We start from the raw sequence: 27,753 nt of genomic DNA, 5'->3' as shown, positions 1-27,753 counted from the left end.
ATGTTGGGCCAGGCAAGCCTTTTCTTCTAAAAGTGTCTTGAGCATAATGCCTGCTGCTTGGTTAGCTGGATGAAGACTTCTATGTCCACCAGCTTCAGTGTCTCTCTGGTGACTTTCTTCACTGTCACAACTAGCAACAGAGTATTTGCCTTCCTGCTACTTCTAAGTACCTTCTCCCTCCCAGTGAACTCTGTGAACTCTGAAGCTGTAGTGGGTGTGCCTTTCTAACCAGAAAGTCCTCAGCTTCAGAAGTGAGTCACTGTGACTCCAGAGAGGAGCAAGCTGGATGACACTACACTGTGGAATAAAAAAAGATGCCCGAGTAAGTAGGTTTCTGGCCAAGTATGTGATGTGAATAACACACATAAAATGCTTGAGGAACTCAGCAGGATAGGCAGTATGCATAGAAAAGAGTAAACGTTGACGTTTTGGGCCGAGACCCCTCATCAGGACAGATAAAGGGTCTCGGCCTAAAACATCAACTGTTCCTCTTTTCCAAGGTGCTGCCTGGTCTGCTGAGTTCCTCCAGCATTTTGTGCGTGTTGCGTGGATTTCCAGCATCTGTAGATTTTCTCCTGTTTGTACTGATGCGAATAATGGAGCTGGTTGAGAGAAAGCTTTACATTGTATATTGGGCTGACAGTGCAAAATAAACCAGCACAGATGTACATGGTGATAACTCATTGGCCCCAAGGGCAGAGAAATGTACCACATCATAAAACCCTCAAATGAGACCCTGAAGAATGCATTAAATGCATCACAAGCACATTGCTACCTACTCACAAATTAATCAGCAGACTGTTGTTTTATTTCCAGAACCAGGATGCGAGAATTTTCTAATACTCCCTTAACAGAGCTAAGGCTGTGAGGAATGACCTGCAGCTTTGTAGATTTGTGAAACTAGCTTACTTGAGATCAAGTTTTTTTTTGTATTGTGATCAAGAAGTCTTCGTTCCCCTGGCTCAGCTGGCACTGCCAACAATTGTGCTTTGGGTTCAGCCTTGCCGAAGACATTACCTTCATTCCCTCCATTTCTCTGACTTTTCTGCAATTTAATTTTTATTTTTGATCTCTAACAGTTTCCATTTCTGATGAAAGTTTGTTGATCTGAAATCTTAACTCTGGTTCTCTCTCTACATGTACTGCCTGACATGTGGATATTTTCTATATTTATTTCAGATTTCCAGGATCTGTAGGCTTTTGATTTTCAAATGAGATCTTAGCTCTGCTTTTCATTCCACACCTATGCTGATCTTTTCCAGCCCTTCCTGTTTTAAAATCAATATTTTTGATGGGAACCATGCTCAGTAAGAGTGATATTCCTGAGGTAAAAGAATGTTGGTAGAACTGAGAGATTGTTATGGTTTGCTAGTGTTCAATATGCATAAAATAAGCTAAGTTCTTGTTTTATTGACTATGTTCCTGAGCTATTTTTCCAGTTGGTCAGAAAAAAAACCAATTGGTTGTACTTATTGCTTTTGTTGTGAATTATTATAATACCATACCGTCTTACCTAGTATTAAGTGTTTAATAATCATGCAACCTCAACATAAAATTAGAAATCCAGAAGTCGTAAAATATCTTTTCCTTCCTGAGTTCTCTTATGCAATGTTTAATCCCTTTGCCTTGAAAGAAAGAAGATTTATTTTTCTCTCTGAGAGCTCTGATGGAGCTTTCCTCTGAGGAAAAGCCAAAGAAAGAAGTGTTTGCCTTAGGCAAATACGGATGAATCTGAGTCCCGGTGATGCATTATTGACAGCAAAACATTAAAGATAATACGCTGTCTCTTTGGAAACAACCACTGGGAGCTAAAGATAGAAGGTTCCTAATGTAATGATTTTATTCTACATGATGTGCAATACAAATACATTTACTGTAATTTAAATCACTATTCATTCTCTAAGGACAAACACTTTTATTGTGATACCACAGCACACATTCAGTGATGCTGAGCATAGAAATGCCACATATAAGAACAATTTAAGTCCACATTCAACTGTTTACTTTTTCTTGAAAACTTGATGGCAGACCTGGTCATTGCACGTTAGTTCCTGCAAGGAAAGAAAAATAAATTAGAATACAATTATCACACATGACTGGAATAGCTAATTCACAGGATCGGGGTTGGTTCAGATGGTGCCAGACAGCCTCGAACACCATCCGATAGATTTCAATCTGAGCAAGGTATTGTTTGACTTCTGGTGCAAACGTAGTACGTTCCTTTAGGAGAGAACAGTAAGTAAAAGAAAATCCAAAGATACAGTATAACCTACAAAAGAAAATTTACAGAATTACTTTTAGCACATAGTTTGGGCAATTGGCTAAACAAGGAGACAAGAAGTTCTAGTTGAAGACTGGGTGGAACAAAACTTAGGAGTTGTGGGGGGGGGGGGGGTGTAAAGCATCAGAAGGGCTCAGAAGACTCTTGTGAGTGGGATTTGTGTGAATCGAAGCAGCCAAGGTAAAGTTGCTTTCTGGGACCTAAAGAAATGCCCCTACTGCTTCAAAAATGCAAAGTAATCACTGATATTCTTGGACTGATGACCCTGGCCAGAGATGACCCCATTCAGCCAGTGGCACCATCACTAGGGTCCAATGTGGTTAAAAGAGCATAACTCCTTCTGTCTCGATAAAACTTGTTTGCCCAGCTGAGAAAGTGCTGTTGAAGTAAGGCTGAAATTGTACAGTGGGAAATTAACTAAATTTACCACTTACTGTATATTTTAAGTCCCTGCTCGATTTTTGTTAGGAAGTGTTTTTTTCACTTTCACACTTTCCACTTCATTACCATGGACACTCTGGCCATTTTCATCTTGCAAGCCCTTTTAATAAATACACCAAAGCCCACCATGCCATCCCGCATTTAAAATCTGCAAGCAATTGCCACACCATTTATGGGCACTTAAGCCAGCTGCAGAACAAACTTGGCTACTGTCCTCCAGTAAAATACTTTAACAAGACTCATTCCTGTACTCTTCTCATAGCCTACGTGCCTCCTTCCTTTTGGCATACAGCCACCAAATGATATGTCAATTAATGCTAAAATTACAATGATCTTATACTATCACTTTAGTGACATGTAATAAAAAAAATTACTGTAACCAAAAGAGTCTTTATGGCTGGACTGAAATATAGTGCACAAGTTTAATTCTATTAATCTGATTTTTTATATTAAAGTCACCCTTGCGCTAAAAAAGAAATTCACTTCAGCTTCTAGGAGTGTTTGACATGAAGCAGTAGAGGGTGCTGGTAAGAGGGTGGTAAGAATGGTTGGTGAAGATATCCAGGCAAAACTAGCAGGGCTGATTTTTTTTTACATTGCAAGTCTCTTCACTGTTCTTAGAATATGGTGTTGGGCTTCCAGATGAAACCATGTTTGCCAAGTGATCCACTGTTGTGTCAACTGCAATCAAGTCTAAATGAAATTCATAGTCCCAACGAACACTTACTTAAATAATGAAATAGAGGTACTGCATCAAAAAAAGCAGAAAGCAGAACTGCGGCATTGCATTCTTTACATACACATGCAGGCAACAACACATTGTGACGCCCTGTTGTGTTTTATACTCAGACTAGAAGGTTGGGACGTTAATATGAAAGCAATTATTCATACAGATTTCATCATATTATCAGTTTTTATTGTCAATTAGATCCCAGATTTCACTTAAATAATTATTAATCACATTATTGGCACAGCTTAAATGAGGGCACAGTGTGACCTACCAGGTGTAGTTCATCACCCTCAATCCATTGCTTCCAGCCTCTGTTGGGCTTCTCACCCTTCTGAACGCAGACCAGCTTGTCCCCATCCCATTGCACCAGTGTCTGCAGACAAACACATAGACTTGTTATGGACTGTTGACCAATGAACTTGATTGCTTACTATAACTAGGCAATCCAAGCAAGATAGGCCAGGGTTTAAAATGAACCATCTAACCTCAGATGGATTAACACAATTGACCACTTTCTTCCTGGGGATCAGCCAGGTTGTCTGTTCCTGCCTGATTAGTATCCTTCAGTGCAACCAAGCACCTGATCATTGGTGAGGATTTGAACAGAATCAGATCTGATGTCCTCCATTCAAGTAGTCCTTGATCATTCATCTAGCTCCCTCTGATACTTTGGCTATTTAGATGGAGACATAGCACTCATGAGACCATACCTCATCATCCCTAGAGCAAAGCCCAAGAAATTATTTATCAAAATATTCAGATTTCTGAATGATATAAAACTAATCTAATTCAATCCATTATTAACTTGGCTCAGGATATCATTTACTGCAATACTGTTAAAGTGATGCAAACATGTATTCAACATAGCTTTACTTGGTCAGAAAAATTCATGTTAGTTTCTAGATATTGATATATAAAATATTGGTAATGATCAAATCATTGAATATGTTTGGAATTAGTTTCATCATCCCCATTAAAAAGCCGAGAGGTAATGTTACAGCTATATAGACCCTGATCAGACCCCACTTGGAGTACTGTGCTCAGTTCTGGTCGCCTCACTACAGGAAGGATGTGGAAACTATAGAAAGGGTGCAGAGGAGATTTACCAGGATGTTGCCTGGATTGGGGAGCATGCCTTATGTGAACTTGGCCTTTAAGAGGCATTGATTGTGTGGATTAGGAACATACAGAAACATAAAAAAATAGAAAACCTACAGTATAATACAGGCCCTTCAGCCCACAAAGCTGTGCTGACATGTCCTTACCTTAGAAATTACCTAGGGTTACCCATAGCCCTCTATTTTTCTAAGCTCCATGTACCTATCCAGGAGTCTCTTAAAAAACCCTGTTGTATCCACCCCTACCACCATCACCAGCAGCCCATTCCACAGACTCACCACTTTCTGTGTAAAAAAAAACTTACCCCTGACAACTCCTCTGTGCCTGCTTCCAAGCACCTTAAAACCATGCCCCTTAGTGCTAGCTATTTCAGCCCTGGGGAAAAAGCCTCTGACAATCCACACGATCCATGCCTTTCATCATCTTATACATGGAGAACCTTATCAAATGCCTTGTTGAAATCCATATACACTACATTTACTGCTCTACCTTCATCAACATGTTTAGTCACATCCTTAAAAAATTCAATCAGCCTCATAAGGCACAACCTACCTTTGACAAAGCCATGTTGGCTATTCCTAATCATATTATGCTTCTCCAAATGTTCATAAATCCTGCCTCTCAGGATCTTCTCCATCAACTTACCAATCACTGAAGTAAGACTCACTGGCCTATAAGTTCCTAGCTATCTCTACTCCCTTTCATGAATAAGGGAACAACATCCGCAACCCTCCAATCCTCCAGATCCTCTCCCGTCCACATTGGTGATGCAAAGATCATTCCCAGAGGCTCAGCAATCTCCTCCCTTCCCTCCCACAGTAGCCTGGGGTACACCTTATCTGGTCCCTGTGACTTATCCAACTTGATGCTTTCCAAAAGCTCCAGCACATCCTCTTCCTTAATATCTATATGCTCAAGCTTTTCAGTCCGCTGTAAGTCATCCCTACAATCACGGAGATCCTTTTCCGTAGTGAGTACTAAAGCAAAATATTCATTAAGTACTTCTGCTATCTCCTACTGTTCTATACACACTTTTTTACTGTGTCACTTGATTGGTCCTATTCTCTCATGTCTTAGATGCTATTTACATATTCTCTCACGCTCTTCACATACTTGTAGAATGCCTTGGTGTTTTCCTTAATCCTGTCCGCCAAGGGCTTCTCATGGCCTCTTCTGGCTCTCCTAATTTCATTCTTAAAATCCTTCCTGCTAGCCTTATAATCTTATAGATCTCTATCATTATAAAGTTTTTTGAACCTTTCGTAAGCTTTTCTTTTCTACTTGACCAGATTTAAAACAGCCTTTGTACAACATTGTCTGAGGCTTTTTACCGGGGCTGAAATGGCTAACATGAGAGGGCGCAGTTTTAAGGTGCTTGGAAGTATGTACAGAGGAGCTGTCAGGGTTAAGTTCTTTTACACCGAGCATGATAGAATGGGTTGCCAATGACAAGGGTGGAGGCGGAAATGATAGGGTCTTTTAAGAGACTCCTGGTTGTGTACATAGAGCTTAGAAAAATAGAGGGCTATGGGTAACCCTAGATAATTTCTAAAGTAATTACATGTTTGGCACAGCATTGTGGGCTGAAGGGCTTGTATTATGCTGTAGGTTTTCTATGTTTCTATATTTCTATGTTTCTAAAAAAGAATTTGGTTTGATACTGAATGGGTAGAGAACCTGTTCATTTAGGTCCTCAATCATAGTGGTTCTATTACATGCCCCTGCATTTATGTACATGACATCTTCTGCATTGGATTGGGTTTTTGGCAATTCTGAAGCACAGAAATGGAATATGAAAAGCACCATATTGACCAAGTTACTCTATCAAAGTAATATGTCATTTGCACTGGGTACATACACACTGAAGGGAAAAGATTGTAACTACTTACATTATTAGAAAATGTTAAAAGAATTAAAGAAGTATAAGGTGATATGAATTCTGTATTAGTCGTTAACAGACTCTTGCAGAGTCTGAAAAGCAACTATAACCACTGCTGATGTTCCCAATGTGCCAGTGGGGTCCTGCCATAGATAGGCATGGCATGTATGGAAACTATATATTCCTGGAATAATCTTGGAATGTTTACGTTTGACCAAACTGCTATCAAGGGATAAGTGCTCTATTGGGAATTATACCTCATATGGAGTTGAAGACTGGAGAATTTTATCAATCTCTCAGCTGACATTTTTTTGGTTTTCAATACTTATCTAAAATTGGTAAATTGGTTTATTATTCTCGTATAGTGAAGTATAGAGAAAAACTTCATTTTGCATGCATTCATGCAAATAATTTCATCACTTCAGTATATTGAGATAGTACAGATAAAATAATAACAGAATGTAAAATAAAATGTTCCAGTTACAGAGAAATTGCAAGTCAGGCAGACAATAAGGTGTAAGGCCATGACAAAGTAGATTGCAAGGTCCATAAGATCATAAGACCAAAAGATATAACAGTAGAATTTGGCCATTCAGCCCATGGAGTCTGCTCCTCTATTCTATCATTGCTGATTTATTACCCCTCTCAACCTCACTCTTCTGTCTTCTCCGCATAACCTTTGATGCCCTGAAAAATCAAGAGCCTATCAACCTCCTCCTTTAATATACCCAATGATTTGGCCAGCACAACTGTCTGTGGCAATGAATTCCACAGATTCACCACCCTAAGGCTAAAGAAAATTTTCCTCATCTCTTTTCCAAATGGATGTCCCTCCGTTCTGAGGCTGTGTCTTCTGGTCCTAGACTACCCCAGTGTTGGAAACATTCTCTCCACATCCACTCTATCTAGGCCTTTCAATATTTGATAGGTTTCAATGAGATCCTCCCTCAATCCTATAGTCCCAGAGCTCCTCATATGTTAACCCTTTCATTCATGAGATTATTCTTGTGAACATCCTCTCCAATGCCAGCACAGCTTTTCTTGGGTTACTGGCCCAAAACTGCTGACAGTACTCCACACTGTCTAACCAATGCCTTATAAAGCCACAGCACTACATCCTTGCTTGAGGGATGTCCATTTAGAACAGAGATGAGATCAAGAATTCATTCTTATCATTTTCTGTTTGGGGAAATGATGGCCAAGCAATATCCTCACACAACTCCAAAGAAATGTACAATTAAAAATAGGCTTAATCTGACAATGTCTGGACTTTGACTGATTTCTGACAGGATTTTCAACAACTGTAGAAGTTCCGAGAGTTTTTAAACCAATCCAGGTCCCCCAAAATTTTGCTGTTTAAAGTATGACCTTGACCTGGCATCTGTGGCATCCTCAAATACAGGTGATGGAACTGCTTTGTCCGTGTAGCTCACAATCATGAACAATACTTACTCAGAGGCAGCAGGATCATTCCAGTTTGCTACTGATCTCTGCCGTATTTGACTAGTGCACACTGCTGCTTTCAGGATTTACCCAAGCACCATGCTCCAAATGAAAAGGGAAATGGTGGAGCAGGCGCAGGGATTTCCCACCACTGCAATCTATTCAAAATTCAGGCATTTATTGAATGCATTTATAGAGTATTACTAAATATTCCACACAGAACTCCATGACAGCCTCCTCCCAAAAACACGTGACTATAACCCTAGTTATTTCCAAAACCCCCTTCACAAACAATGTGCCTCATATGGGTACTGTTCTTCTCTACCAAAATACAAAAATGCCAGAAATGCTTAGCAGTTCTGGAGCAACCATGGAAAGAAAAACAGAGCTAACACTGTAAGTTGGAACGCTCTCATCTGAATCTTCTGAAACATTAACTTCAACCCGTCCTCTTTCCAGAGATGACGCCCAACCCGCTAAATGTTCCCAAAATTTCCTGATTTTGTTTCAGATTTCCAGTAGGCTTTTGTTTTACTTTTCATTTTGCAGTCGCTCTCTACAGAAGGACTGAGTTTAAATGGTCACTCTCCTCATTGCTGATGGAGGATACTTTTGAAATTCTGAGATTCATGTGATTCTTGGTGTGGACTGTAGTCTCCTTCAGTTTTCCATATTATCTTTCTTGTTGCTGATTGGTGGGTTGGGGGTTTGGGGTTTGAGGGTCTGATGGTCCTTGTTGCCATTTTCTGAGTGGGCGATAAATGAGATTTTTTGTGTGAAGGAGGGGTTGCGGGATTTAGGGTCTGAGGTTTTTCCGTATGGGTGGTCTGTTAGTTTTTGTGTGCAAGACAGTGTAGTGGGGGTTTGATGCTCTTGTTACTGTTTCTTTTTGCAAGGGACGGGATTGAGGGTGTTGGGGGTTTGGGGTTTGATGTTCTAGCTGACGTTTTACGGGTGAGCGATCTGTCAGTATTTGTGTGAGGGAAGCTTTTTGTTTCTTTTTCCTTTTTTGTGGGCTTGTTATCTTTTCCTTTCTTATGACTACTTCCATGGCTACTTGGAGAAGACAAATCACAGAGCTGTATTCTGCATACATGCATTGATAACAAAATGAAACTTTAAAACTTTGAACCTTTCTCCAGCCAGAGAGTTTCCTTTGATATTTTAGGAACACATTCCCTTCCTACCTGTGTATCTGTAGCAACCATTCTTAAAATGGTACAATTTCCTAATTATCAGAATTTGAAATATCAGAATGTCTCCTTAAAGTTTTTTTGATGCAACCACAGCTGCAAGTATAAGTGCTGGCCCCAATAAGATCTTGCAAAAATTAATTTCTATTTTGTCTGGGAAATGCCAATTCATCGGTGTTACATGAGGATGCTGTTTTGGAAACCAGCCAGTTGAAATCCTCATGGGACATTGAAAACAAATTCCTAGGAATTAATTTGGACACTCCACAGTACAAACAGCTGATTGAAAGATAAATTAATGGCAGCCTGGAAACTGGCCATGCAACCTTTCTTTTAGTTTCATGGTGGTAGGCCAAGCAAATTAAGTGCAGAATGCAGCAAGAAAAACACAGAGGCATGGAAATATCTCAGTGAAAAAGAAATCGACATGCACTTACCTTTACCACTCGATTATCTAATCCTTTTGTGTGTTCCTCAAATTCTTCTCCAATTTTGAAATCCACGTTGTAGTTTCTGAATGTACTTAGAGTTTTAGTGAAAAAGCTGTCCCCTTCCTGCTTGATTTCTTTTGTTTGACTGAGATGAATTGCAATCTTTCTGGTGGCAAAATCTATGTCTGCATCGAGGAGAAGAGAGTCAATTCAGCATGAAAATTCTGAAGAGTTTTTGTTACAGTTTAATTTAAGCTCATTGTCTGCTTGAAATGTTATTGCTTGTTATCAGGATGAAGCATTTATATCTGAGCTTTAAACCTAGTGATGACATTATATACAAATAGGAATGACATTTCAGGCCTGCAGAGCTAAGTTTTTTTCCCCTGAGGGAAGTGATTAAGATTGTATTTTGTGAGAACATTATTATACAGCTGAGGTCCCTTCAGCATAATATGACAGTTACAGCTGGAAAATTGCAGTTAATATTTGTTTCAATTTATCTGTGTGCTTTTCGATAGGAAGCATTTTTGCCTAGCCTGACTCTATGATTGGTTCCATGAATGTCTATACCATGAAATTTACAGTGAAGTGGTTGTGTTTAAGGCCATAGCTGATATTACATTGAAGAGTGTCACCAGCAGATGTCAGACAATTGGCAATAATGAAAAAAACAACTGTCTTATATGCTGAAGGTTGTTATTCAATCATACTTGGTAGTCTAATTGAAGACTATAATAATTGGGAATCTTGTGCCTCTGGGCTATAATTATGATTGTGTGCAACTGTCTACTAATTAACCTACTGCTGTTGGTACAGCAGAACTAGAAGCATGCTGTGCTGATTGACATTTGAGCTGCAGAAACATATAAACATAACAAAATACAAATTGTTACCCTGAATCCATACAAAGAAATTTACCTGACGGCCAAGACGTTATAATAAAAAATATTCCCAAACCTCAGTTGCTTCTGAACCATTTTCAAACCACTTGGTTTAAAAGAAGTCAAAAACTCAAAAGTATTTTATTAAATAAAACAGATAAAACTGATAAATTATTACAAAACAGAAGTCCAAGCTACATTAGATATTAAGATTAAAGTATGTGCTGCATAGATTAGGAAACAGAATATCAAAGTCTTTAGTCTTGTCCATAATTGTTTTATATCTAGAGTTCTATTTTTCATTTTGGAAATTTTGATCTAATCAATGTCTTGTGCCAGTTGATTATATTTTGGTAATGCATGATGCTTTCAGGAATTAACAATTAGGTAAGAATAAAGAATCTGACCTCGGCTTGTCATTTCTTATTAGGAAATTCTAAGGCAAGTCTATCTCACGGCAGAATAAATCATGATCACTTCTGGTTCAGTTGTCAGTAAAATCAAAAGCACAGAAATCCATTGCCTAATTACTGAGCAAAGGCTCTCCAGACATTGCCCTTCACATCAATGCCATTGCTGTAATTTTGAATGCTTGCTCGGAGTGCTTTAAATACACAGTAAAATATTATTGTCTCACCGTGTTTCCTCATGCAAAATTGGCTGATTCCTTCTCTTTGTATATTTAGCTTCATTATGAAAAGATTTACTCAGTGAACTAATGGGCAGGAAGGCTTTTGGGTACAGGAGATATGAAATGCTGTTTAATTTTTTCAGAATTAATTCAGCCATATCCAGTAATATATAATTTCCAAGTTCCTGGACTGATTAGGCTAAGCTTCCAGCATGACAATGCATGCAATCTCATTTCAGACCTACAATTTGACATCTTGCTGCAAAGCATTATATTAAAAGGACACAGAAGCTGACTGCACCTGAAAGGAAGAGAGAGGACTAGGCAGCAAATAAGTTAACTCTGTCCCATGATTCAGTGATGCATCTCTGGATATTGTCATGCTATGAGATATAAGACCCCCAGGCAGTGTTTTTTCTTCTCTTTTGATAGTAGCTTGTCAGTGCCACAAAGTAGGCACCGAAGGCTGCTTCATGAATGTACTTCCTCCTTCTGAACTCAGCATTGCAAGAAGTTTATTGACCTTATCAGATCAGGAAAGGTAATTGTTGTGTATTTAATATTTCAGCAAGATCTGAGTATTTTTGTATATGTATTGTTAGATTAAGCATGTTTATTTAAATAATTCATTATGAGTTTTATGTATAAATATGTGAATTGCATATATCATCACGCTTCCACATGACATGTGTGCACCTCACTTAAAGTAAACCTGGTTAGACCCACATTTTGGATTCCTTTGAAATAGTTTAATGTGTTGAACTTTAAAAAAAACATAACAGTAATCACAGCAACCAGTCACCTACATCTACTGTGTGCACAACCCCTCTCCTCACACCCTGCTCTTTTAACTCGACTCTGGCACATGGCTCCTCACATTCACTTCTTTGTTAATTGCTAATCACTCTTTATTGATGCACTTGGTCACATCTGCCATTGCTCGGTGACATTTGACTTCATCACTTTGCAATCTTTTGATTCTTCCTCATAATCATCATCCACAAATATCCTGCATTCACTCAGCATATGCACATGCTCACTTAATATCAATCCCATCTTCACTGGGATAACAGCCTCAACCATTTGATGCCCCACCATTAGGAGCAGTTTACTGTTTTCAGAGAAGTGTGGGAGGACCATGAAATGTTGATGATGAGTGTGGAATTAGCACTCTGATCAATGTCTCTCAGATCCTTTCTCACCAGTTACTCTCTCCTCCCTCAGTCAGAATCCCACGTCTTGTTGAGTATCTTGAGACCCTGCACGGCTGCATTGGCTGTTTCAGGTCAAAACCCTGCATCAGGTTGCTCTTAATGATGACAATGATCATCAAATGCCTGTTACACTGCTGGCATTTAGAGTAGCAATGCAGGTCCTCCATCTCTGTCTGTCCTGAGCCATCTTCTCTATTGTGTCCCAGGTGTGGTTCAAGGTCCTCACTTCTGCCTCTACTGTACAGAACCCGGTTGTCTTTGGTGTTCTGCCTTTCATTCAGGGGTCCAATGAAGTGCTTCATTGATGATGGAGTTGTCCTCTCTTCTCATATCTTAGCAGTGTTCAGGGCTTCCTTCATCGTGCCAGTAGCTTCCTCTTGGTTTTCACCATTGTCAGTCATATAAATCCCCGTGGAGACTCAGGAATACTGTCGCACAAATATAGGATTCTTCATTGCTGATTCTGTGAAAAAAAATTTCTCTTTTAACCAGTCAGGGTAGTTAGCCCTGAGCTGAACCCCCAAACCTGGAGAGTCAGTGGACCCTTCTTAGTCTGACCTCTACCCTTTGACCTGTTTGACATGGGTGACCCTACCAAGAGTCAAAGCTCAAGGCCCTGACTTCAGACAACACCGCTGCCAGGTAATTGAGGCAGGTGAGTCTCCAAACCCTGTGACCAGGCTGTGGTCCTCTTGGAGGGGTTCTTAATGAGCAACTACTATAATGGAATTGCTTGGGTATTTCTTAACTGCAGTCTTACAGGCTTAGGTTTCAGCAAGTTAATAAGTTGTTTCCAGTATTCAACATGTAATCAGCTTTTGTGGATACAAAGTCTCACCTGTTCCAAAAAATAGCCAACCAGCCCTTAAAATCCTAACCCACCATACATACTATAGTTCTTTCCAACCAGGTACTGTATGCTGATGTAACCTTCAGCTAAGCTGCACTGATGATTTATCACTGCTGCATAGTCTTTTTGTTTTGATGTTTGAAACAGTAACTTCCATCTGTCACCAGCAGTGTCCACTTCATTACGCTAATAAATTTACCTCTGACCATGAGGTGCTAGGACAGTTCCTTAAATTGTAGCAGAAATGGTGATGATTCAGCACAGAGATATTGTTGTCACAGTGCTGAGGATTGATTTAAAAATGCAAAGAAAATGAGATCAAAGGCACTTCATGATTTAATCTTTTTTTCTTTACTCTCCTAAGGTCATTGAATCTTTATTAGTGTGCAGTTCCAGATAAATACAAAAGGCTTTCTTCATTCTGTCTTTGTAAATATTTTTTCAATCATACTTCGTGAAAACATGAGAAATAAAAGTAGGATTAGACAATTCTGCCCCTTGTGTCTGACTTTTCATTTAGTGAAATCTTTAGACTAGGTGTTAAGGCTGATTTATACTTCTGCGTAGGCTTTACGCCATAGCCTACGCAATTGGCCTACGCTGTTGTGTGCACTTATACTGCATTGGTGTGTCTGTGTCACTCTGCAATTCACTGCCAAAACGCTAGTTGGCGGTGGGGTTTCTATGCCACTGTGTTGAGTTTCTTTGTGTACTTCAAACAATGGCGACTGAAACTGAGTGCATCATGTTGGAGATGGAGCTAATAAATGATGAACAAGAGTTACTTTTATTGAAATTACTGCAACGCAGAAAAGAGAAAAGACGTCGGAGGAGATGGTGTGTACGACCATTGAACGGATTGAGGCAGAAGGAGGGTGAATTTTCTGTGCTTGTCTGGCCACTGAGAGACATGGGCAAGGAAATACATTTCAAATATTGGCGGAGAAGAAGAAGCAACCAGAAATGCATAGGAGGAAATGCGATGCTACCAAGCGGGCCAATCACAGTTGTTGCAGTCTGCTTCGCCGCGATGCATAGTTACATTTTTGGGGAGATGCACATCAGCCTACGGCATAGGGTATGCAGCTATGCCGTACCTATAGCGTAGATTCAATGCAGAAGTATAAATTTGCCTTTAATTTCATGCACTAACTCTTTTTTCCCTTGCTGAAGAGGCAGGAATAGGGGCCAACAAAAACAGTGGACAAACTTAACAAGTATTCTGTGTCAGTCTTCACTGTGGAAGATGCCAGCAGTGTGCCAGAAATTCAAGAGTTTCAAGGGACAGAAGTGAGCGCAGTTGTTATTACCAAGGAGAAGGTGCTTGGGAAGCTGAAAAGGCTGAAGGTAGATAAGTCTACAGCCCAAGGTTCTGAAAAAGATAAATGAAAAGATTGTGGAGGCATTAGTAATGAACTGTCAAGGATCATCAGATTCTGTAATTGTTCCTGAGGACAGGAAAATTGTAAATGTCACTTCACTCTAGTGGCTTTTCTTTCCCACAAGTTGAGGCTGCTTAACAAACTACAAGTCCATGGTATTGCAGGAAAGATTCTGGCATGGAATAAGCAGTGTCTGATTGGCAGGAGGCAAACAGTGGGAATAAAGAGAGCCTTTTCTGGTGACTAGTGGTGTTCCACTGGGGTCTCTCTTGGGACCGATTCTTTTTATGTTATATGACCATGATTTGGATCACGGCATTGATAGGTTTGTTGCAAAGTTTGCAGATAATATGAAGATAGGTAAAGGGTCAGGTAGATTTGAGAAAATAGGGAGGCTACAGAAGGACTTAGACAGATATGGAGAGTGGGCAAAGAAGTGGCAGATGGAATACAGTGTCAGAAAGTGTATGGACATGCACTTTGGTAGAAGACAATAAAGGATTGATTATTTTCTAAATGGAGAGAAAATATAAAAATCTGAGATGCAAAGGGAGTTGGGAGTCCTTGTGCGGGATTCCCTAAAGGTTAATTTGCAGTTTGACTGTAGTGAGGAAGGCACATGCGATGTATGCAGTCATTTCAAAAGAGGACTAGAACATAAAAGCAAGGATGCAATGTTCAGACTTTATAAGGAACTGTTGAGGCCTCACTTGAAATATTGTGAGCTATTCTGTGCCTGTTACCTTAGAAAGGATGCGCTGAAAATCCTGGAGAGGGTTCAAAGGAGGTTCATGAAAATAATTCCAGGATTAAATGGCTTGTCATAAGAAGAGCATTTGATGGTTCTGGGTCTGTATTCACTGGAATTCAGAAGAATGAGGGTTGACCGCATTGAAACCTATCAAATGGTGAAAAGCCTTGAAAGAGTGGATGTGGAGAGGATGAAGATCTTTGTCAAAAGCGCCACACATGAGGCTACTTAGCAAGATATGAGCTGATGGTGGAACATGAAAGATACTAGCATGGACAGAAGACTGGCTAACCAGCGGGAGACAAAGACTGGGAATAAAGGGGGCATTTCTAGTTGGCTGCCAGTGATTAGTGGTGCTTTGCAGCGGTCAGTGTTGGGACAGCTTCTTTTCATGTAATATGTTAATGACATGGATGAAAAGAATGATGACATTGAGGCCAGGTTTGCAGATGATACAATTATATGTGGAGGGGCAGGTAGTGTTGCAAAAGTAGGAAGTCTGTAGAAGAACTTAGACAGATTAGGAGAACTGGAAAAGCAGTGGCAGATAGAATATAGCCGAGGAAGTGTATGGTCATGCACTTTGGTGGAAGGAATAGGCATAGGGTGTTTTCTAAATGAGGAGAAGATTCAGAAATCATAGATGAAAGGGAACTTGGGAGTCCTCAGGGATAATTACATAGAAACATAGAAAACCTACAACACAATACAGGCCCTTCATCTCATAAAACTGTGCCGAACATGTCCTTACCTGAGAAATTACCTAGGGTTACCCATAGTCCTCTATTTTTCTGAGCTCCATGTACCTGCCCAGGAATCTCTTAAAAGACCCTATCATATCTGCTTCCACCACCGTCGCTGGCAGGCCATTCCACGCACTCACCACTCTCTGCATTAAAAAAAACTTAACCCTGACATCTCCTCTGTACCTACTTCCAAACACCTTAAAACTGTGCCCTCTCATGCTAGCCATTTCAGACCTGGGAAAAAGCTTCTGATTATCCACACGATCAATACCTCTCATCATCTTATACACCTCTATCAGGTCACATCTCATCCTCCGTTGCTCCAAGGAAAAAAGGCCGAGTTCACACAACCTATTCTCATAAGCAACTTTGAGTGTCCTATGGACTCAGACCCCAAGATCCCTTTGATCTTCCACACTGCCAAGAGTCTTACCACTAATACGAAATTCTGCCATCATATTTGACCTACCAAAATGAACCACCTCAGACATACATGGAGTTTAGAAAAATAGAGGGCTATGGGTAACCCTAGGTAATTTCTAAGGTAAGGACATGTTCAGCACAGCTTTGTGGGCCAAAGGGCCTGTATTATGCTGTAGGTTTTCTATTTTTTTATGTTTCTCTATGTTTCTAATCCACGCGATCAATGCCTCTTAAAGGCCAAGTTCACATAAGGCATGCTCCCCAATCCAGGCAACATCCTTGTAAATCTCCTCTGCACACTTTCTATGGTTTCCACATCCTTCCTGTAGTGAGACAACCAGAACTGAGCACAGTACTCCAAGTGGGGTCCAACCAGGGTCCTATATAGCTGCAACATTACCTCTCAGCTCTTAAACTCAATTCCATGATTGATGAAGGCCAATACACCGTATGCCTTCTTAACCACAGAGTCAACCTGGTAATGCTAACATTACCTGACAGTTAACTTGCAGGTTGAGTCAATGGTAAGGAAGGCAAAAGCTATGTTAGCACTCATTTTGAGAGGATTAGAATATAAGAAACAAGGATGCAATGCTGAGGCTTTATAATGCATTGGTTATACCGCACTTGGAGTACTTTGAGCAGTTTTGGGCTCCTTATCAAAGAATTGATGTGCAGGCATTGGAAAGGGTCCAGAGGAGGTTCATGAGAGTGATACCAGGAATGAGAGGGTTAACATATGAGGAGTGTTTGGTGTAAAGGCTCTGGGCCTGTACTTGCTGGAGTTTAGAAGAATGAGGGGAGAATCTTATGAAACCTATCAAATATTAAAATGTCTAGATAACGTAGACATGGAGAGGATGTTTCTGAAAGTGGGGGAGTCAAGGACAAGTCGGCACAGCCTTGGTATAGAAGAATGTCCCTTTAAAACAGAGATGATGAGCAATTTCTTTAGCCAGATGGAGGTGAATCTGTGGAATTCATTGCCACTGATGGCTATGTGGGTCAAGTCATTGGATATATTTAAAGCAGAGTTTGATAGGTTCTTGATTATTCTGGGTGTCAAATGTTACAGGGAGAAGGCTGGAAAATGGGACTGGGAGGGAAAATGTATCAGCTGTGAAGCAGCCATGGTGGAGCAGGCTCATTCGGCTAAATGGCCTAATTCTGCTCCAGTGTCTTATGGTTTTTTGGTCTTACGACCTGATTCGCTTTATATACCTGAATTTATATTCAATGAACCCAATTTTTGGACGGAGATGATCATGTCAGGTTAACCATTCAGAATAATTTGTTTTACAGATATATCCTATCCTGTTGTTATGGAGTACAGGTAGCCACTACTTCCCTTCTTTAACTTAATAACTGTATAAGGACAAAATACTAAACAATCATCAGACTGTAAATCACATTATCACAAAATGTTGTGCATCTAAGGGGAGTTTTACAGATCCTAGCAGTAACAACTATAGCAATAAATACTTGCATTTTAAGAAAAACATTTTAAGAACTGATTTGCTGATGACATAACTGTTGATGGCAAAATCTCAGATTGTGACATGGAGGACTGAGATAGATTGGCTGGTTGAGTAGTGTTACAAAAATAACTTTGCACTCAACGTCACTAAGACAAATTGACTATGGACTTCAGGAAGGGCAAATTGAGAGAACACATACCAGTTTCATTGAGGAGGCAGCATTGGAAAGGGTGAGCAGTTTCAAGTTCCTGGGTCTCAACATCTCAGAGGATCAACCCTGGGCTCAACATATTGATACAATTACAAAGAAGGCATACCAGGAGCTCTGCTTTGTTAGGAATTGGAGGAGATTTGGTATGTTACCAAAGCCTACAGATGCAAATTTCTACAGACATACCATGGAGATCATTCTGACTGGTTGCATCACCATCTGGTAAGAAGGCAACAATTCACAGGATCTGTAAAAAAACAGCTGCAGAATTTGTAGGCTGAGCCATCATGGGCACTAGTTTCCTCTCCATCAAGGACATGGTCCGAAAGGGATGCTTCTAGAAGGTGGCATGCACCATGAAGAACCCTCACCATCTCGTTTCATTGCTCCTTTTTCATTGCTACTGTCAGAAAGGAGGTACAGGAGCCTAAGAGGACTCATTCAACATTTTGGGAAAGCTTTTTTTCCTCCTTCACGCTGTTAGATTTCTGAATGGTCCATAAATTTCTGAGCACTACCTCTCTACTTTGCTGTCATTATGCACTATATATTTTTTAATTATATATTATTATTGTAAATTTAAATTTTTTTATGTATTACACTCCACTGCCACTGCAAAGCATTCTCCCCATGACCGCGTGTGTTTCCTCTGGGTTCTCCAGTTTTCTCCTACAGTCCAAAGACGTAAAGGTTGGTAGGTTAATTGGTCATTGTAAATTGTCCTGTGCTAGGGTTAAATTGGGGGTTGCGGAGCAGCGTAGCTCGAAGAGACAGAAAGACCTATTCCATGCTCTATCTCAATAAAATAAAAAAATCATGACAAATGTCATTGATAAAATACCAGATTCTGAGTCTGATTGTGCCATTCAACATTAAAAATACACCCTCTAAAGGTAAATAATAGAAATATTTTGATCCTTAAAAGACTGATAATTTGTGAAATGTACTTTAATGGGGTAAATTGTTAAGCTCTGTTCTGAATTCATTGCCCCTCAGCAGACGATTTGCATTCAGCTTCCTATTGTTGTTAATGGTGTTAGTTGGCCCATTTATTAATACAAGGAATTGCACACTTAAAATTTTGCTAGCAGTGAGAAAGGCAGAGGAGAGCAAAGCAAAATAAAGAGAGGAAAGGGTGAAGCAAAATGATTGCTGTAAAGAACTTTAACTTTGGAAATCAATTTTCTCTAATTTACAAACAGAACGATATATAACACTGAAAGGAAAAAACTTCCTATTCAAAATTCCAACATCTGCAGACTTCCTCATGTCTATGATCTCCATGGCCTTTATATCTGCCAATAATACCCACAAGATGATTTTTACCTTTATGAATTGAGAAGTTGAACAGAGTTTGAAGGACAACTTTCCATAGAAATCTTGAATTTTCACAGAAAGCAAATTAAGTCATGCAGTTAAAATAAGCTGATGCCAGGTCTACTATAGATCTGGCATTATCAGCATTTCCATTGAGTTTTTCCTAATTACTTCAATTTCCAGAAGAAAAAACGGCTAAAATGATGAAGTTATTCATCATTTCTGCCTGACTCCTTCTGTAATTGAATGAAATTCAGTATTACCAAAAGAAGTCACAGCTTGTGCTTTTTTGCTACTGCCATACACTCTCCTTTCATTGTCTCAGGCATTGTTATCTTCAACAGGGTAAAGATTCATATAAGATTCAGGGCAAAGAAAATATGGATATCCACATCTCCACATTTATCTGGACATCATCTTCTTCCTTTTCTGAGAAAAGCCAATCACTGCATTTGACCTATTCAAACTCCTAATCTTTGAGCTACTTGAATACAGGATGTATCCAATGTGTATCATAACTTTAAAGGGAAATATAGCAAAAACTGAAGTGCCAGAGTGAAATTTGGACCAGTTATGACAACTTTGAAAGGAAACAGTGTAGTTGGATAATGGCTACACAACCACAAGGCTGGGCACTCTTTGCACAGGTGGACAAAATCACAAGTATGGCTGCTTGGAGTTAATTTATTTTATACTGCATTCAGTGTTGAATTTTACTTCTATATATTTTCCTGAGCTTTATCTCTACCAAGAGATGCATCTTCTAGATGTAACTGATGCTGAATTGGTTCCATATATAGCATATTGTACACATGACAGCACTTAAGGCCTGAATTGCACTGGTTGCTAAACTGGTGAGAAAATGACCTCATTTAACTGAAGGACACTTAGTAAGCAGATTGGGTGGTCAACATGTATCATTAATAAGAACTAGCAGCTGCTAAATTGTAGCTCAATGTTCCAATTAGTATCTTCTTTTAATCTTTTATTGCTGAACATATTTTAGCAGTTGGAAGAACATGACTCCATCCTTCTCCCCTCCAGCACTATTTAAAGCAATCTTCAATGTAGTTGTCTGTCAATTTCCAATGCCTAATGTTCCAATTTGACCATATACTTTTGACTGGTTATATAAGTTACACAAAGGACTGAATTTGAAGAGTTTGAACTCTATTTCAAGGTCATGCTCAACCCAGACATGCATGCATTAATAGGTATTCCTTTCATATTAGACTCCTTCTTCGTAAGACATTTACCTCTTCCACCTATCACCTGCCAGCTTGTAATCCTCCTCCTCCTTCAATCCCCTCCCTCCACCTACTTATTCTGACTCTTACCCCCTTCCTTTCCATTCCTACTAAAGGGTCTCAGCCTGAAATTTTGACTGTTCATTTTCCTCCATTGATACTGCCTAACCTGCAGAGTTCCTCCAGCATTTTCTGTGTGTTGCTTAATAGGTATGTATTCCTTTTGATGTAGAGTAAACTGGGAGACATGTTAGAATGCATGTAGGTGAAGACAATGTTTCTACAAGTTTCTGAGAAGTTTCTAAATGTCAAAAGCAATAGAGCTTTCAGTTCAAGATGGTGCTACCATACCTGTGTGACAGCTCACTGGTAGTTCAAAAGACAAGAAATTTGACTGAAAATATTACTAATAAGACCTTTTCTGAAGTAAATTGTAGTAAATAATCACCGCAAACAACGAAGAGGTGAGCGAAGGTGAAGTGAATTCAAGGATGAACCATGCTGGTACATTGCAGAATCGATGCAGATGGAGTGTGTCACTTAGAGAGGAGAAGTCAAGGTAGAGGAGTTCCAATGCAGTGAAACTGGCCAGGGTACGAGGCTGAATCGCACTGAGTGATGAGCCAATTTAGAGAAACCGAGAGCGCTTCGGTTGGTTGGTGAAATCTGGGCCTGGAACGAGTCACTGGGCAACATGTTTTAGGCCCGAAACCTTTCGCTGCAATGGTGCCTGGATCCTGGTATGAGGTACGATGCACTGTTTGGACAATTTAAACAATCTACTGGAAAGACAGGGCTTCAGGATCGGAGGTGAGAGCTGATTTTGCTCGTTCTCCTGTGATGTTTGCTCCTTCTCCATGGCACTGAGGCTATGAAGACTGCCCCTGGCTGCTGTACTCTGTGCCTGCTAATATGATGGACTGATACCAAGGCTTTGAGCCTACTCTGGGCTGCACCGGGGTTTGGATCTATGGACTCATTTTGGTTGGGAATGTTGATGCTTGCTTCAATTATTTGCATGATTTGTGTTTTTTTTTCCTTTCTCTGCACATTGGGTGTTGGTCTTTTTTTTAATTGGGTTGTTTTGGGTTTCTTGCTTTGTGGCTGCCTGTAAGCAAACAAATCTCAAGTTTGCATAATTTATATGTTCTTTAGTAATAAATGTACTTTTGAACTTTGAAGTTCTGAGCTATAACTGTACAGAATCTCAGCTACTTTACTGGTGAAAGGTTCTGTTGGAACTTGATAGATCCTAAATATTAAGTCTCTTACTCTGTTTCTGCATATGTTTCTTGACCTGTGAATTATTTATTTATTTAGGGATGCAGTGCAGAAAAGGACCCCCCCCCCCCCCCCCGGCCCTTTGAGCCGCGCAGCCAGCAACCCACCGATTTAACTCTCATCTCATCACGGGATGACTTACAATGACCAAATACCCTACTAACCAGTACACCTTTGGACAGCAGAAGAAAGCTGGAGAACCCGAAGGAAACCCATACATTCCACCGGGAGGACATGCAAACTCCTCACTGAATTCTGAACTCCAATGCCTCAAGCTGTAATAGAGTCATTCTAACTGCTACCTTAATTGCAAAAACAATTTCAACTGCTAGATAATAAGAACAATCTATGTCGTGATTGCACTCTCTGGTTTCACAAGCTCTTTGTGAATTTAGTAACTGTGATTTTAGTTTCTGAGTTTATTACCCTTGACTCTAACAATAAAACTCAGTTGTTTTGCTCCATGATACTTTAAATATCACTAATGCTCTAGTGATCCAATCTAACCAAGAAATTTAACTGTTGCAGTTAGAATAACTAGTGTTGCACCAACAAAATATTGCAATGACTAAGTATAAACCCGTTTTGCACACCGTACTGGGAAAGGCAGAACCAGCTGTTAGTCTTTCACCAGCTGAGAAAGATTATTTTGTGTACACAAGTAGAACTTCTCTCGCATCTGGCTCACCTGCACCAGAAGTGGTGTAACACACACAATCGCTCCTAGTACTATTTTGTCGCACATCCTAATACATTTCAGTGCCGGAAGAACCTGCTTTACATAAAACTGAATGTCCAAAAGTAACATTTTTAAAGGAGTGTGAGATATTACTTCCACAGTTGTATCCAAAACAATTCTCAAGTTGACAGGTTCAGGCTGGAAGACCAGTCATGTGATCTTATTACATTTAACTGGGAAAGAAAGAAAGAAAATGGTAGCATAAGTGATGAATTCTTAAAATATTAATTCTTAGAACTTTTTCTCAGCAGTTTATAACAATTATAGTGAGGGAAATTCAGGAAGCTAGTTAGATAGACAAAAAATATATGTTTGGAAAAGCATTAGCATTGTTGATGATAATGCAGTTGTTATGAAAAAAATAGGAAGGTAGGCAAGAATAAAATTTCTAAAATGCAGTGAGTCCATTTCACTAGGCTAAGATTTAACATTGCCGAAGTTGATAACTGACAGAATATCAATAAATATTTTTTAGTGAAATCAAGGAAATGCCAATGATATTTAAATGCATGAAATGCAATGGGGGACTATTAGTGACCAAGAAGGATATCTGTACATGGTGACAGAAAACAGGTGCATGACTCCAAGTTCTGTGCTTCAATCATCTTCAAAAGGTATGGATGATGCAGACGTTGCACCTAAGGAGTAAATATAAAATGCAGGTACAGTATGACAGATGTAAAGGGAGAAAATATTAATGACCTCTGTGAAATTAAATGTTTTTTTCATTTTGTTTATTCCTTTTTCAGGATGAAAATGCCAATGGCAAAACCAACATTTATTGCCCATCTTTACCTATGCTTGCAACAATTTTTTTACATTGTTCTGTTCCAAAACATAGGAGTTATCATTCCACAAAACAGTTTTTAGGTGATCTCAGAGGCCAACACATTTCTGTGGACCCAGCATCAGACGTAGCCTAGATTAGCTGAGGATAGCTTTCTCAAATAAGGACTTTTGATGAATCAAATGATTTTTCTTAGCCTCATTCCAGTATTTCCCAGTCATGAGCTAGCCAATGCTGCTATTTAAAAGAAAAGCTCCCAATCATCTTTAACTGAGTTTAAAATTCCATGGTTGTCAGGGTGGGGTTTGAGCTTTCAGTTCTGGATAGTTAGTCCACGCCTTTGAGTTACAATCCAGTAATTTAGCCACCTCATGATGAAATCGTAATTTATGGATAAGAGGTTAACAGAAATGGAAGTATGGTAGACATCTAGCCAGCATTCCAGGGGACTGACAGAAGTCAGGAATGTGCAAAAATTCTCTCCACTTGCCTAAATGGATGCAGTGTCAGCAAAATCCAAGACAAAAGCTTCTCACTTTTAATGGAACCTCATCCGCCATCTTAAACATTCATTCCCTTCACCACTAGTGCACAGTGAGTCAGTGTGTACCGTGCATAAATCCACTACATTTGCTTTCTTCTGCCTTGTGACCTGTACAAAGGCAGCCCTTTGGGAACACCATCACTTGCAGATTCCTCTCCAAGTGATACAACTTTTATCAGTATGTGATACTTGCATTGTTGTTAAGTGTGTGACCTATTAGTGGTCCTGCATCCATGACCTCAAGTTGGCTCCTGCCTTGAACCATCCTGTTTTGTCCTCCCACTGCCTTGTATTTACCTGCCTGGCATGCCTTCTGGTTTCCTGTCAATAAAGGACAGTTCACATTCTTTATCTTCTTCACCAAAGTGCCAGCTTAAAGCAATGAATCCCTCTCTCTCCCAAGATGTCCCTTTCTTTGATGGTGCTCAGTATGATTTCCACAATATATTCCACCCCCTTTAGGAAATGCAGGTTGTTTTAAAAGTACTATTAGCCACTCAGCAGCTGTTTAGTACACAATGTTAATCTAAACAAGTAGCCAACATGAACTTCTGATTCTGCTGCCTTTGCCATCAATAGGCAGGAACTAAGTGCATCACTATTTCCAATTTCAGGTACTACACCCCATGGTTCACAAGGTAAAGACAATGTGTAACTGACCCAGATGGAAAATAAAGATTCTCCAGGCAATTGAAGTTTTACAATTGTCCTCAGTAATCAGGTATGAAGAGACAAAAGTGAAGCAAGATTTCCATTTCAGATGTTCTTGCTAAAAAGAAACGATTAAAGACTTCCCATGATCAAATCACTAAAACTCTTAATAGTGTAGAAGCAGAGAAGGTATAGCTGGTATGCACAGAACCACACTCAGAGAGAGTTCTTCTGGCTAATCTGAAGGGAATAAGTTGGCGAGAAGATACCTCTTTGACTGGAATACAAATCACTATCTTTGAAGACTGTGTGGATTAGATTTTAAAATTAAGATTCAATTAATGTGTTCTTGTGCATGAGCAAACCACTCTTAATCCAGTAAATAAAATGCTGAGAAAATCAGTTATAGCAGTTATCCTATTGCTTTGATTTTCCTGGCAGAGATATTGTACTCATTTCAATATTAGTTGCTCTTGGACCTCCAAGATGAAATACAATGCATTCAAATTTAACGTGATGCCAATTTCAACCACACATGCCTTGTGGAATAGGTTTGCAGCAGCATTAGTTCAGATGGATTTCACTCCCTTTTGGCTGTAAAGGATGCCAAGTCTTCTTTCAAAATCATGTTTCTCAGAGTGGATTCCTCTGGCTTTAATTAAAAAAAGTAAAGCTGTAATATTTCAACTACATGCAAATCAAAGAAACACAAGTACACCAGCTTCTCTGCAGCTGAAACATTGATCAACGATATTATTTCCTTTTAATTGGACTCCTGATCACCTTCCCATCTGATACATTCCATAAACTCAAAATCATCCAAAGGTTCGATGATACTTTCTAAAATCACACCAAATTTCACGCACCATTTGACTCTTTGCTTAATGATATAAAGCAATGAATCAATTGTAAAATCTACCTCCATGTTTGCAAATCTTTTTAATGGCCTCACCTCTCTCTGTCTCTGTAATCTTCAACAGCAATGCAAGCCTTCAGATCTGAGAACTCCTCCAGTTCTTGCATATCATTGGTACCAATAACATCATCGACACTTGCCAAGTGCCCTTGGTGAAGCTTTTATCCTCTCTGCCTTCAAGATACTCCTTAAATCTTAACTCTATGGCCACTTTTGGTCACATCTTCTGAATGGAGTCAGTATTAAAATTTTATCTCATAATATCATAGTGAGATGTTTGAGCTGTTTTACTGCATTAAGAGTAAATACTGAATCCAAGTTGCTCTTTGTTATAAATAAACTGAATAAATGGTAAAGTGCCTCATTTTAAGAAGAGAATCAATAGCAGTTGGGGCAAGGCAGATTGGATGGATTATTGTTATTCTTAAATCAACACTGACTCTGATTTAAAGTGCGAAGAGCTACATTGATGTAAGTGCCATCATTTATTGAGGGCTAAACAAGATAATACTGTGTTAGATATGGAAACAGAAACATGTAATACCAAATGTTTCCCCAGTCATTCCAAGTGTATCTCGTGATTTAGTGAATTCTGTTATTTCTAAATGTAATTTTTTATCTTGTTGATTGTTCAGACCATGTCTACAAGCACAGTGACCAATTTATTAGGTAGACCTGTACATATACAAATATCTAATCAACCAATTGTGTGGCAGCAACTCAAAGCATAAAAGCATGCAAAGATTTAGTTGTTGCTCTGACCAAACATCAGAATGGGGAAGGAAGTGATTTTGACCATGGAATGATTGTTGGTGGTTTGAGTATCTCAAAAATTGCTAATCTCCTGGGAGTTTTACACACAACACTTTCTAGAGTTTATGGAGAACAATGCAAAAAAAAAAACAAAACAAAGCAAAATCCAGTGAGCGGCAGTTCTGTGGGTGAAAACCTTGTAATGAGAGGTCAGAGGAGAATGGCCAAACAGGTGCAAGCTGACAGGAAGGCAGCAATAACTCAAATAACCGCATGTTACAACAGTGGTATGCAGAGAGCAACTCTGAATGTACAACACTTTGAACCTTGAGTGGATGGGCTACAGCAGCAGAAAACCACAAACATATACTCAGAGGCCACTTTATTCGGTACAGAATAAAGAGGCCATTGAGCCTATAAACTGTATTGTTAAATTTCCCAGGAATCTAACTTCAAAATAATTAAGTGTTAAATATTGATGTTGAGAAATGTTCTGTGATTAATAAAATAGCCACTGATTCTGCAAAGGTACAGTTGACTTTCAGCTTCATATTTATAAGAGATTTTTTTTCAATTTGCACAGTGCCAATATTGCGAATAGTCCAATGCTCCAAACTTTCAGCCATGTGCCAACAACCTATCATGATTTTTGATCTTGAGAATCTTTGCAAGGTTAACTGACAATGTGGTAGTTATAAACTGCATTTTCCCTCCGTTATTAAAAATAGTTCAAACTAAAGGTTTGCTGACATGAGTTTCCTTGACAGCCCCGCTACTTCAGGATTAAGTGTAGAGAGTATCCTGACTGGTTGCATCACAGCCTGGTATGGAAACACCAATGCCAGGAACAGAAATGTTTGCAAGAGGTAGTTGATACAGCACAGTCCATCACAAGCAAAGCCCTCATCATCAGTGAGCATGATTACAGGGAGTGCTGCCACAGAAAAATCAGCATCCATCAACAAGAACTCCCCCCAACCATCCAGGCCATGCTATTCTCTTTGTGCTGCCATTAGGAAGAAGGTACAGGAGCCTCAGGACCCACACCACCAGGATCAGGAACAGTTACTACCCCTCAACCATCAGGCTCCTGAGCCAGTGTGGATAACCTCACTCACCCCAACACTGAACTGACTCCACAAGCTATGGATTCACTTTCAAGAACTCTACAACTCATGTTCTCAGTATTATCTATTTACATTTTAAAGTGTATTATTTGCCAGTTCTGTCCTCTTTTGCACATTGGTTGGCAGTCAGTCTTTGTTATGTATGGTTTTTCATGAACTCCATTGTAATTTTTAAAATTTTCCTGTAAGTGCTTGAAAGAAAATAAATGTCAGGATAGTATATGGTGACATATATGTATATTGTTAAGACATTTACTTTCAACTTTGAACTTTGATTTTGCATTGATTTACATAACGTATGAGT

At 39.4% G+C, this 27,753-nt stretch overlaps 1 protein-coding gene across 2 annotated transcripts in view; it reads right to left on the bottom strand.

Moving 5' to 3' along the window:
* Window positions 1-1,895: 1,895 nt before the first annotated feature.
* Window positions 1,896-27,753, bottom strand: part of LOC140725448 (retinol-binding protein 2-like) — a 51,943-nt gene continuing 26,085 nt past the window's right edge. For both annotated transcript variants that reach the window (XM_073040912.1, XM_073040914.1), the window contains exons 3-5: window positions 9,524-9,702; window positions 3,724-3,825; window positions 1,896-2,051 (exon numbers count right to left, since the gene is read on the bottom strand). In XM_073040912.1, coding sequence (XP_072897013.1) covers window positions 2,001-2,051; window positions 3,724-3,825; window positions 9,524-9,702 — 332 coding nt within the window. In that variant the 3' untranslated portion in view covers window positions 1,896-2,000. The remainder of the gene's footprint in view (window positions 2,052-3,723; window positions 3,826-9,523; window positions 9,703-27,753) is intronic.

This window comes from Hemitrygon akajei, chromosome 3 (genome assembly GCF_048418815.1).
Source record: "Hemitrygon akajei chromosome 3, sHemAka1.3, whole genome shotgun sequence".
NCBI classification, from domain to species: Eukaryota; Metazoa; Chordata; class Chondrichthyes; order Myliobatiformes; family Dasyatidae; genus Hemitrygon; species Hemitrygon akajei.
This window is presented reverse-complemented; position numbering and strand designations above follow the sequence as displayed.